Source organism: Vitis riparia, chromosome 2, assembly GCF_004353265.1.
Source record: "Vitis riparia cultivar Riparia Gloire de Montpellier isolate 1030 chromosome 2, EGFV_Vit.rip_1.0, whole genome shotgun sequence".
In the NCBI taxonomy this organism is placed as follows: Eukaryota; Viridiplantae; Streptophyta; class Magnoliopsida; order Vitales; family Vitaceae; genus Vitis; species Vitis riparia.
In genome coordinates this window covers 17,288,044-17,300,428 of record NC_048432.1, presented here as the reverse complement: position 1 = coordinate 17,300,428, position 12,385 = coordinate 17,288,044, and the positions used below count along the sequence as shown (strand labels likewise).

Below are 12,385 nucleotides of genomic sequence, written 5' to 3'. Positions count from 1 at the left end.
GGATGGCTATGTCAACCTTTATAAATGAGTAAATGGGTGACAGTGTCAATCCACGAAAAATAAAATGTGCAGTTGGATAGTTGTGCCAATTTACGGAAAATACAGTGACAAGAAAAAAGAACACCTAATTTACGTGGTAAAACTCTCAAAATGAAGGAAACCTTCATGGGGCAAAGTCGAGAAAAGAATCCACTATGTGGTAAAATTAAGGCAAAATATTGCCCTTACTTGAGTTTCACACACCCCAAGATATGCTCACAATCCTCAAAATTTTATCATTCAGTACTTTCCCTATGGACGCTAATTTTTTCTCTCACACACTCTCCCTGATATGATACCCATCATTCTTTTATCACTTTTCTACACAACCCTCTATGGTTGGAATTTTCTGTGTCTACAAATGATCCTCAGAAGCCTATTATTTATAGGAAATTTTTTAAGGCTGAAGATGGCCTCAATTGGTTGAAATATAGGTAGGCTCCTATTGGAAGAAAAACCGTAACAATTTATTGATAAGAAAAAGAGCTATAGCGGTGGCGACATAAGGCAACTGAAACCAAACAATTTTTGGTTTCTTAAGATGGCTGCTTGTCAACCCTCCCAGACCCATGCATCAGCCGAAGATGGGAAATCTCTTGACTTCTAGTAGGAGCCTATGTTGGCGTTCCTGACACATTGTGCAAGTTTTTCTTTTATAAAGACCTTCGTTATCATATCAGCAATATTCTTATCTGTGTGGATCTTTCTTACTTGGAATAGTTGCTCTTCAATAGCCTTCCTGATCTAGTGATATCTCACATCTATGTGTTTCGTCCTTGCATGGTACATAGTGTTCTTGCTTAAGTTTATAGCACTTTTACTGTCGTAATATACTATGTAGTCTTTCTATCTCAAACCTAGTTCCTGAAGAAACCGCTTCATCCAAAACATCTATTTCCCAGCTTCAATATCTGCTATGTACTCCGCTTCTGTAGTAGATAATGAAACACGCTTTTATAACTTTGATTGCCATGATATAACTCCCCCTATAAATGTAAATAAGTACCCATAAGTAGATTTTCTACTATCTAGGTCTCTAGCCATATCAGAATCTGTATACCCTTCAAGAAATGGTTTTGTTCCCCTAAAGCTTAAACATACCTTTAAGGTTCCTCTGAGATACTTGAAGATCCATTTTACCGCTTCTCAATGAGTCTTATTGGGATTTGCTAGAAATCTGCTCATGACTCTTAGTGCATGAGAAATATCTGGATGTGTACGCACCATAACATACATCAAATTTCCAATTCTCAATGAATACGAAATGACTGACATTTTATCTTTTTCTTTCTCTATAGATGGACAAGACTTCTTGCTTAATTTGATATGTCCAACAAATGGAGTAGAGACTGGCTTTGAATATTTCAAATTGAACCTTTCTAGCATTCATTCAATATATATCTCCTGTGATAACCACAATTTGCCCGCCTTCTTGTCTTGTAGGATCTTCATCCCCAAGATATGCTTTGTAGTACCCAAATCCTTCATGTCAAATGTCTTCGACAATTCACTTTTTAGTTTTCGGATCATGTCTGCATCTTGTCCTATAATCAACATATAATAAGAGAATGATGAATTTACCATTAGGGAATCTTCAGACATATACACATAGATTTGTAACTGTTCTTTTGTACTCCTGACTCATCATGAAAGAGTCAAATTTCTTGTACCATTGTCGTGGTGCCTGTTTAAGTCCATACATGCTTTTCTTTAACCTGCAGATCATGTTCTCCTTCCCTTTAACCTTAAAGCCTTCTAGTTGCTCCATAAAGATCTCATAATCAAGATCACCATGTAGAAAAGCAGTCTTTATGTCGAGTTGCCTCGATTTGAGATTCATACTTGCTGTTAACCCTAGTATAACTCGAATTGAACACATTTTCATAGCAAGTGAAAATATTTCATCAAAGTTAATACCTTGCTTTTGACCAAATCTTTTCACCACTAATCGAGTCTTGTACTTAAGCAGCTTCTCGTCATCTTTCTTTAGTTTGAACACTCGTTTGTTCTTGAGTGATTTCCTTCCCTTTGGTAGTTCTATCAACTTGTATGTATCATTCTTCCATAAGGAATTCATTTCTTCTTACATGGCTTTTATTCAGTAGTCTTTATCTTTATGAGATTACACTTTTTGGAAACTCTCAGGCTCTCCCTCATCAATAATTAAAATATACTCAAAACTGGGATATCTTGTAGATGGTCGAAGTTATTTGGTAGTTCGTCTCAATTAAGGTCCTTCTTCTGGTGGAAGGGTCTGTTCCTCCTAATCAATACCTCCTGTTTTATTGTCATATACATTGTCCTCATCCCCAATGGTTGGTTCTTCAATTTATGTTCCTTGTTCTGATCCTGTCATCTATGTTTCATATGTGGCACCTTTTGATGAAGTTTATCCTGGTGTTAAATTTGCAATACTTTCATATATGAGTTTTGCACTACCCACATTTTTCTCCATATCTTCAATGGTCTCATGTTCATGAAACACGATGTCCCTACTTCTAACTATCTTTTATTTTTCTGGATCCCATAGCCTGTAGTCGAATTCTTCATCCCCATATTCGATGAAGATGTAAGAAATTGATTTGATCATTGCTCCTTAGGTACATGCATAAATGTTTTGTATCCAAACACCTTAAAGTGAGAGTATGAAACATTTTTTTCCAGTCTAAACTCTCTCAAGAATATCAAAGTCCAAAGAAACTAAGGGTGATCTATTCATTAGGTAAATGGCAATGTTGACAGCTTCACCCCAAAATGGCTTAGGAAGTTTAGCCATTTTCAAAATACACTAGGCTTTTTCCACAATAGTTCGATTCATCTATTCAGCAACGCCATTGTGCTGTGGCATACCAAGAATTGTCTTCTCGTGCCCGATTCCATGCTTTAGCAGTATTCTTTAAATTATCTGGAAATGTACTCTCCACCATTATCTGTTCGAAAACGCTTTAGGGGATTTCCCATCTCTCTTTCTACCATGACATGAAATTGTTGAAAATATGGAATACTTAATTTTTTTTTATGCATCAAGTATACCAACGTCTTTTGTGAAACGTCATCAATAAAAGTAACGAAGTATTTGTTATCGCCCAACAAGTCTATGCATCTTAGAAACTAGCATGAAAAAGACATCAAGTGGTAGATGTTTTGAACGTGTCTAAGCAGTAATCCGTTGTCAATCATCTGTTCAAAAACTGAATGAAATTCCTATAGACAATCGAGTGATCATCCCGTTAATGGAAACTATAAAAGAAAGTCAAATATAATTAAAATTAGTTAGAAAATATGTATTTTCAAATTATTTAATTTTTATAGAGAAAAATTAAACAAGTTAAATGAATTTCAAGTCGGATATAAAAATAATTTATCGATTTTAAATCTATTCTTTATTTTACTTCACTTTTTTCCCAAACATTTTCCCTCAAACATTCTAGAAACCGAACAAGGTAATAAAGAGATGATAAGTAATAGGATTATATGAATTCTATTACCATATATCTACTATGACCTTGTCATGCAGGCCATGTAATACAGGAGCCAACGAAACTCTATCATGGATTGGGATGAAGTACTTGGACACGGGTGCCAAACCGACGAGCCTATGGACCTTGCCATCATGGTAGGTGACAAGAGAGCAAGTGAGAATGGAATGGCTTGCCAGAAAGCAGAGGATGCGATCAAGTGTAAAAGGAGAATCAGGGTTGCTGTGGATAGGGAGGTGGAATGCAATCTCTAAAGGGGAAAGAAATGCCTCTAGTCTAGCACACTCAGCTCCAAGGCTACTTTCAACACCATAGGCAGTATAGATGCGCTTACCAATTGCATAGCATATTGTCGGTGGTTGTCTTCCTCTTCCTCAGTTGATGTAACTGACTGAAATTCTCTATTGTATCAAAATACTTAGCCTTTTTACGTAGTAACTCTGGTCAAGAAAAACTAGAAAAAGAGTCACTACGGCTTTTGTAGTATTTCAGGTATTGTCCTCAAGGACTAACTTATGAAAATTGTCAATACTAGAATAAATGAATTGTTTTTGTTTAAATCTTAAAGTGAAAAACAATATGTGAATAATGCGAAACTAAGTAAAAGAAATTAAATTAATAAAAAAATGAATATTGATTTTAAATTCAATTGATTCAAGTTTGGGGTTTTCCACAATCCAACCTAGGGTATAGAAATTAGAGAAAACAAGGGTCTTTTAAGTAATATGATCTTAGGGTTTTGGGATCCTTGGTTGCTCGCGATCAAGTTGAGTTCTATAACTCAAAATTGCATCCGAAACCTAATTTTCCCTTTTTAAAACAGATTCCTAAAACCATCAAATGAATGAGATTGATTATCAATTTAAGATTTGGCTTTTTAACCCTTCTTACTCCTTGTAGCTTTGTTTATGGGCAAATAACGGTAGGGAAGACGAGGATAACTAATGATCAAGAATTACTAAGAATCATTAGTATCAAGTAATAACCTACCGTATTATTCCCTAAACGAACTCACAAGGATAGGATAAAAAAAAATGATAAATTGTCACCCAACCAATAATTAATCTCATTGTTATAATAATTTACCCATTGTCCCTATAGGTTTCCTAGCCATTAGGTTTTCATGTTTCAAGTCCCAAGTTGGCTCTTAGCCTCTCATGGGGCGATGTCACATTTACAATCCATAATAGGGTAAAAATCCATAATTTGAATCAAAAGAAACTAAAAACAATATATTTAATAAAAAAATAAAATAAAAAACAAACCAAAGTTCTCGTCTTCTTCCACCTTCAATGTCAAAAACTCCGGAAAAATATCTAAGATCCCTAAAACCTAGAATTGAGAGAGTTTATATAATATCATCAATTACCTAACATGTGACACACTCTCATTGGCCACTTATTACAAAATAATTTCCTAAAAATGATCAAAAAATAATAAAATGGTGATTTTTAGTCATGTGGGATCCACTTAGGGTGGACGAAGTGCCCTAGATGCAATTCCCGAGGTAGAGGAGGTGAAACATCAAAGTGACAGTGGGTGAATTCGAAATGGGTGTCATTTCGAAGTGAATTTTGAATTCATAAGTTGAATAGATGCAATTCTCGAGGTAGAGGAGGTGGAACATCAAAGTGGTAGTGGGTGAATTTGAAATTGGTGTCATTTTGAAGTGGATTTCGAATTCATAAGTTGAATTTCGAAATCATTTCGAAATGACCCTCCAACTTGATGCAGTTGTCTTCAAATGACCATAACTTCTTCATTTCAGCTCCGATTTGCAAACCGTTTGAAGCGTTGGACTTCTGACTTCCTGATATTCGAAACGATATATAGTATGTATACATTGGACTCCAGGAAGGGCTCTAAATTTGTCCTCAAAGTCAGAATATATAATGTCATCAGATTTTTGAGTTCTAAATTTCAATGCAGCTGAATCTTGCTTCATGCCTCATTTCCCATGTTTTCTTGCCTTCTTTCTTACTCCATAATGGTCATTTCTCATCTTAAAAACTCATGATATCTTCATATTGCCTTTCCTTATGGTCTATGAGTCTTGACTCACTTATTTCCTCATTTAGTCATTTCTTGATATTTCAAAATCTAAAGTGATTCAATTTGTACCATTTTCTTCTCTTGAACCTGAGATAAGTCTCCAAAGTACAAATTAAACTCATGGTTAGAGCCTTAGCATTGATTTAGGTCAAGTTGGGTGATTTGAATGTCCTTTGGTGCACAAATCATATAGAATATGTGTCATTAGAGCACATATTTTGGCTCCAATCAGTAACCATCTGCCTTTTCTCCATGGGGTTTCAGTGCCAAACAGAGAACTTCAGGTTGGGATTGAGAAATCTTGCTCACATAAACTAGTTGTTCTACTTTATCAATTGTTGTATTAGCTATACGCATATGTGTCTATACACTTGGCTGCTTATTCTTGACTGATTCCAATCACAGTTAAAACAACTTTTTATGCTGCTAGGATTTCACTCTTGGGTGGCTTGACTTCAACTAATTTTCATTAGATAAAATCTTTTCAGCTTTCCAAAAAATCTTTCTTTGTTAGCTTCAAAGACATACTAATCTTTCCAGAACATTTCTCATACAGAAAACAAATTGACAAACATAAATGCATAATAAATTGGTTAGATTGGTAATTCTGCCACTTTAGTTTCCATTACAACTTTTTTCTTTTTGTCATGGAGAGCTTCTAATGATATTTATGGGGGGAAATAGTAATGCATCAAGGGATTATTTTGGAGATGGCTAGAAAAGGAGAATTCATGGGTAGAGCCAAAGAGTGTGAACTGTACAAGTTACCAATAAGATTTATTAAATGAAGGAAGGAGCTCCGGTGTATAGAAAGGACCTCACCGTTTAAGAAGTAACCATAGAAACGATGGAACCCACTATTTCTTTATCCATTTAATTTCAAATTGACTACTTTTTTAGTTAATTTACTATGTTTTTGATACCTAGTATCAATACTATTTCTTATTTCGAGGTGAAATGCATAGAAAAAAGAAAAATAATTTTCACTTATGGGGACTACTACACTCAATTTTGGAACAGGGGGATTGCAACAGAGTGTTGCTTAGACACGTTCAAAATATCACCCACCTGAGGTGCATGAAATGTGCTATTGTATCTTAAATTCTTCTTTAATGTACTTGATGGGTTTTAATTAATCTAGTTGAAGATCGTTCTACGAGAAGATTGCTACTTGTAAAACATTTTCATTTTCGCACCTTTGAATGATCTCCACCAGTCTTTGATCTGATTGAGTTTTGTTACGTTGGTGTAACTGGGGCTAGAAATCACTTCTCCAAGAACCAAGTGGGACTAAGAGCAAATGTCTATAGTTTTCCTACCCACTCATAGCATCTGGATGGATGCCATGATCTCTCTGCTTTTGCCCTAATTTCCCCTTTCTGAAATATGGGTTACCCTTTAAAATTTGGGTGCTACCACACTCAAATTATTTACTTAGTCCAAGCTATATTCAGAATTATATGATATTTGTGGGGGAAAATAGTAGTGCATCAAGGGATTATTTTGGAGATGGCTAGAAAAGGAGGTGTCCCAACATTCTGAATATAGCTTGGACTAAGTAAATAATTTGAGAGTGGTAGCACCCAAATTTTAAAGGTAACCCATATTTTAGAAAGAGGAAATCAGGGCAAAAGCAGAGATCATGGCATCTATCCAGATGCTATGAGTGGGTAGGAAAAATGTAGACATTTGCTCTTAGTCCCACTTGGTTCTTGGAGAAGTGATTTCTGGGCCCCAGTTACACCAACGTAACAAAACTCAATCAGATCAAAGACTGGTGGAGATCATTCAAAGGTGCGAAAATGAAAATGTTTAACAAGTAGCAATCTTCTCGTAGAACGATCTTCAACTAGATTAATTAAAACCCATCAAGTACATTAAAGAAGAATTTAAGATACAATAGCACATTTCATGCACCTCAGGTGGGTGATATTTTGAACGTGTCTAAGCAACACTCTGTTACAAGCCCCCTGTTCCAAAATTGAGTGTAGTAGTCCCCGTAAGTGAAATTCTTATAGACAGCTGGGTGATCATCCTTGACTAGTTCCGGGGCAGGGCCTATTACAGCATCTGGTGATGGGCAGTAGAACGTTGGGATGGAGATCCGGTCCTTGTTGCAGTTCACCACAGCTCGATGCAGCACACTCTTGTATCGATCATTGCTGATTACCTGACGGAAAAAGCAGACCATATCAGTCCATAATGCCCCAGTCCTTGGACAGGAAAGCGAGGCCATTTCAATATTTCAACTGGGTTTCGCTCCTTTCAAAAATGAGGACCAGGATTTTTCTTTATCCTCACTTTGAATTGTACACCACGCATTTATGTAGTCTTTAAAAGGAAAAATTGTGGGAAATATATGGTAGTTAGAACTTAGTACTTAAAGCGCATCTGAAATGTTTACTTGTGGTCGATATAGCGGTTCATTCTATAGACCCCAGTGCTCCCTTTTACATTGTCATGACAGCTGCCTTGTGGTCATTTGAAGTTTAGTAACGTATCAACTTATTCAAGGAAAAATTTTCCTTATTTTTGCAGGTGGGCCTATGTTGTTTAGACTGTGTCAGAATTGAAATCAAAATTTACCTGCATTTGGTCACCAATGTTGATAATGAAGGTATTTGGAATAGGATTGACTGCCACCCATTTTTCATCCCTTAAGACCTGCAACCCAGGCACATCATCTTGGAGAAGAACAGTGATTAAATTGGGATCAGTATGTCCAGGTAACCCATAGGTCAGCTCTGGTTGCGGGCATGGTGGATAGTAGTTCATAGCCATGTGCTGCCCCTGCTTGCTTAATACCCCTTTTACATAGTTTTTCTCAAGGCCTAAGCTCTCAGAAATGGCTTCCAGCAGTCTCAGTACTAGTTCTCTGATACTAGTGCAATACTCAGCCACATCCTCCCTATATATCAGCAAGAAATTTTGTGCATATAACTGCATGTTGATCGGATTTAACTGAAAAATAATTAATGAAACGAAAAGCAGGCTTTTAGGCAACGTAGCTCATCCAAAACTTACTTGAAAGATGGAGGATTGGAAGGCCATTCATGGACATAGTCCTCCAGAGGGTAACAATGGAGCCTCAAGAAATCCCTCCAGTTGGCTACCTTTTCTGTCTTAACATTAAAACTAGTGGAGAGCCTGGTTGTCTTGGAAGGATTGTCAGAGTAGTTCTTGAGCCTCTCGCTTTCTGGCAGCTGGAAAAAGTCTCTGGCTAGCCTCAACATGTTACTGATCATGGTCTCGGACACCCCATGGTTTTTAATCTGGAAGAAACCATCGTGTTGGCAGGCTTGGCCAATCTGTTTGACAACATCAGGGCGGCCAGGACCCAGGAGGTCCTGTAGGTCTATGAGAGGAATGGAGACATCTGATGCCTGGACATCCTTAAAATTAGGACGCTCGGAGGGGGGTCGAACGTAGTTTGAAGGAACATGGTCAACCCCTAACACCATGTCTGTCAGTAACAACTTTGTGGTGTTAGTAACCATGGCTAGCTTTTGGCTTAGGCGAAATCTGCAAATTCACAAGTGGGGGTTGACTGTTGAGCTGAAATAAGGCTGAGGCTGATGTTGAGGCTGATCATCAGGGTGTCCTCTTATATAACACAACAAGCTGCTTCAATTACCTGACAATTACACACGGTTACACCTCACATGGGACCCTGAGCAGCCCACGTTGCGGTGGTTCAGATTTCACTGCAACCCCAAAGTGGAGTTCCAGCAAAAAATAAAATAAAAATCCAGTCCATAAGATTTTCCATATGAAAAACGCTACTCATAAACTAAGCATGCACATAAAGAAGCGTGTGCTAGCTAGTGTTTCAAATTAAATAGTGCAATGGTGCCGACATTAACGAAGTGGTGTCCACTGTCCATTAAGCCAAATGCCGTAACCCAGTAGAATATGGCTGTTAGCGTGTGTAATCAAGTGAAATATGTAGTGTCTAGCGTCTTGATTTTATAATCTAGGCTGGTAATGAGTGTACGCAAAAAATATATAGAAGGTGGGTGACATACGAATTGGCTGACGTACACCCAAGTGACATGGTAGAATGACATCAGCTTCACTGACGTCAGCCACAATCTCTTCAGATCTCTTCACCTGCCGTTCTCTCCGTCATGTCCATCCCATCGTAGGTATTTTATTTAGGGTTATTCCTCCCGAGGACGTAAAGTTCAATTATCATCGTCAATACCCAAAATACCCTTCAAAGCCATTTAAAATAAATAAATAAATACTCATAATAATTAATAGTTAAGTACTTATAATAATTAACAATTAAGTACTACAATAATTAATATATTAGGATTTCAAAAAAATTAAAAATAATAAATATTTTTTTAAATCTATTTAACATTCGTCTAGTGTTTATTTTTTTCAAGTTCAAACTATTATCTTAATTTACTTTTTATTAACTTAATGTTTTATTTATTTATTTATTTTTTTGAAATTTTTTATTTTTAAAATTTAATTAAATAATAACTATTTAAGACATGTTTATATTAATTTATTTAATATTTAAGTTTTTTTATTTTTTATTTTTGATTTTTTTTTAAATTTAATTAAATAACTACCATAACTCTCTCTCTCACACACACAATATAATTTATTTATACACATATATAAAATGTTAAATATAATTTTATATGTAAGTATTGTTATTTTTTATTTTGAATTTTTGAATTTTTTTTTAATTTAATTAAATAACGACCGTAACTCTCTCTCACACACAATATAATTTATTTATACACATGTATAAATGTTAAATATAATTTTTTTCCCCATATATTTACATACACATATATAAGATAATTATGTTAAATATATAAAAAAAAAAATTCATATTTTTATTAACATTCATAAAAACAAAAAAATATATATTCATAATATGCATACTTTTATAGCCTCATGCAACTAATATACTAATATTTATATAGTGTGGTACAAATGCCTTATAAATTTAGTACAAGCATCTTATATATATATATGAAAAAAAATATTTAATATCCATTCATATGTGTAAACAATATTTCTATTGATATGAAAAATAAACAAGAAAAAAAAATCGAAATATATTCACAATAGATGGACCGGTAAAAGACATGTACATTTAGTATAAGTTTTTTTGTACATGTGTGAAAATGTAAATAAAAAAAATGAATTATATTTGATATTTATTCATATGTAAACAATATTTACGTATTTTTAATGGTTTGATATTGGAAAAAAACCTATGAGAATCAAGAAAAAGAGATGTGTGAATGATAAAGGATATATTTATACAAAAAAATTCATGAACTTTATAACAATTATGCAAAACTTTAATATCTTTAACAGCATTTTGAGCCCCACCTACCTAATTTTAGTCACTAATAAATGGAGTTGCCCAACTTGTTTTCATCACTATTCATAATGATGGTGATACACTTATTGCTTCACTTTTCTTTCTTTCTTTTCTTTTTCCTAAAATAAAAGTCTTTTTGAAATTTTGAATTTTTTTTTTTATAGGAAAACAATTAAAAAAATATATTTTTTAAACAGTTTACATCTGGTTTGGTAATTGGTTTTGAAAACAATTTTTGAAAACCATTATTTGATGTTTTATAAAACACAAATTTATTTTCGAATTTGAAATGTTTTTAACATGTTGTTAATATTTTTAAAAAATAATTTCTACATTTAATACTTTAATTTTAAATGTTATGTTTGTATAATTATTTCTTAAAATAAGTCTTAAAAAATAAGTGAAAATAACTATATAAACGATATCATTTGAAAATATAATATTATCTGTTTTTTTTTATATAAAAAAAGAACAATTTTCTATTTGTGAAAGATATTTTCTTTTTTTTTTTTATCATGAAAAATAGAAAACTATTATAAAAAACAATCATGAAAATCCAATCAAACCCTTATTTTCTATTTTTTAATTATAAAACATGCTTTCCTATTTTATTATTTTAAGAAATATAAAATTGTTTTAAAAACCTGTTTCCAACCAAATATTAAACATTAAACACATGTCATTCTCTTGAAAATGATAAGGTTTTTTTTTTCTTTCTTTTTTATATATATATATTTTTAATATTTTGGTATAATTGTTTGAATTTAAGTAAGACTTGAATGATTTAAATTGTAAACTAAAAGAGAATTCCATAAATTTTAATGAAAAGATGCCAATTTTTTTGTCTTAGGTTATTTTATTGTTCAAATTCAAACGTTTATGGCATTCCCATTTCCATATATAGGAGTTTTCTAATAAAAATAATATAATTAAATGACGGCACGGACTTGTGTCGGGCCCCAATAAAATACTTGTTTCCAATGATTTTCCCAAAAAAATTTTCAAGGGCACGGCAAAGTTATCGTGGCCATATTCAAAGCCGCACACACTCTGGTCCCTCTCGCCCACTCGTTCACATGCTATTATTGCCTTTTGTGATGGGAATTCCTTCGTGGGACAATCGTGTTTTGAATCCGGTGCGCCGATAATTAAACTTTATTCCATACAAATTGCAAACTTTATTCTATACAAATTGCATTGTTGATGGAGGGATATAAAATACGAAGAATGTTTGGTAAATTTTTTTTTATCTTAAATCCTTTTTTAATAATTATTTTAAAAATTTATTATTTTTAGAAAACTAATTTTTTTAAAAAAATATATTGTAAAAATATATTATTAAAAAAAATTACATATTTTTAGTTATTTTTTATATATATAATTTTAAAAATATATATTTTCAAGATGATTGAATTTTAAATAATAATAATAATTTATTTTTATTTTTTTGAAGAAGAGTGTG

The 12,385-nt window shown here is 33.5% G+C and overlaps 1 protein-coding gene across 1 annotated transcript; it reads right to left on the bottom strand.

The window, feature by feature from the left end:
• Nucleotides 1–7,373: 7,373 nt before the first annotated feature.
• Nucleotides 7,374–9,404, bottom strand: LOC117927901 (protein DMR6-LIKE OXYGENASE 2-like). The gene is made up of 3 exons (XM_034847630.1): nucleotides 8,595–9,404; nucleotides 8,157–8,478; nucleotides 7,374–7,740 (listed from the first exon to the last, which is right to left on the bottom strand). Exons 1-3 carry the CDS (start codon nucleotides 9,065–9,067, stop codon nucleotides 7,489–7,491), a joined length of 1,047 nt encoding a protein of 348 aa, XP_034703521.1. The 5' UTR covers nucleotides 9,068–9,404; the 3' UTR covers nucleotides 7,374–7,488.
• Between the last annotated feature and the right edge of the window lie 2,981 nt (nucleotides 9,405–12,385).

Bases quoted from the DNA above. Each gene is read 5' to 3' on its own strand.
- LOC117927901 (XM_034847630.1), bottom strand. From the start codon at position 9,067: ATGGTTACTAACACCACAAAGTTGTTACTGACAGACATGGTGTTAGGG. The intron at 8,479-8,594 runs GTAAGTTTTGGA...GCTGATATATAG, and splicing joins TCCAATCCTCCATCTTTCAA to GGAGGATGTGGCTGAGTATT. The intron at 7,741-8,156 runs GTAAATTTTGAT...TTTTTCCGTCAG, and splicing joins ACATTGGTGACCAAATGCAG to GTAATCAGCAATGATCGATA.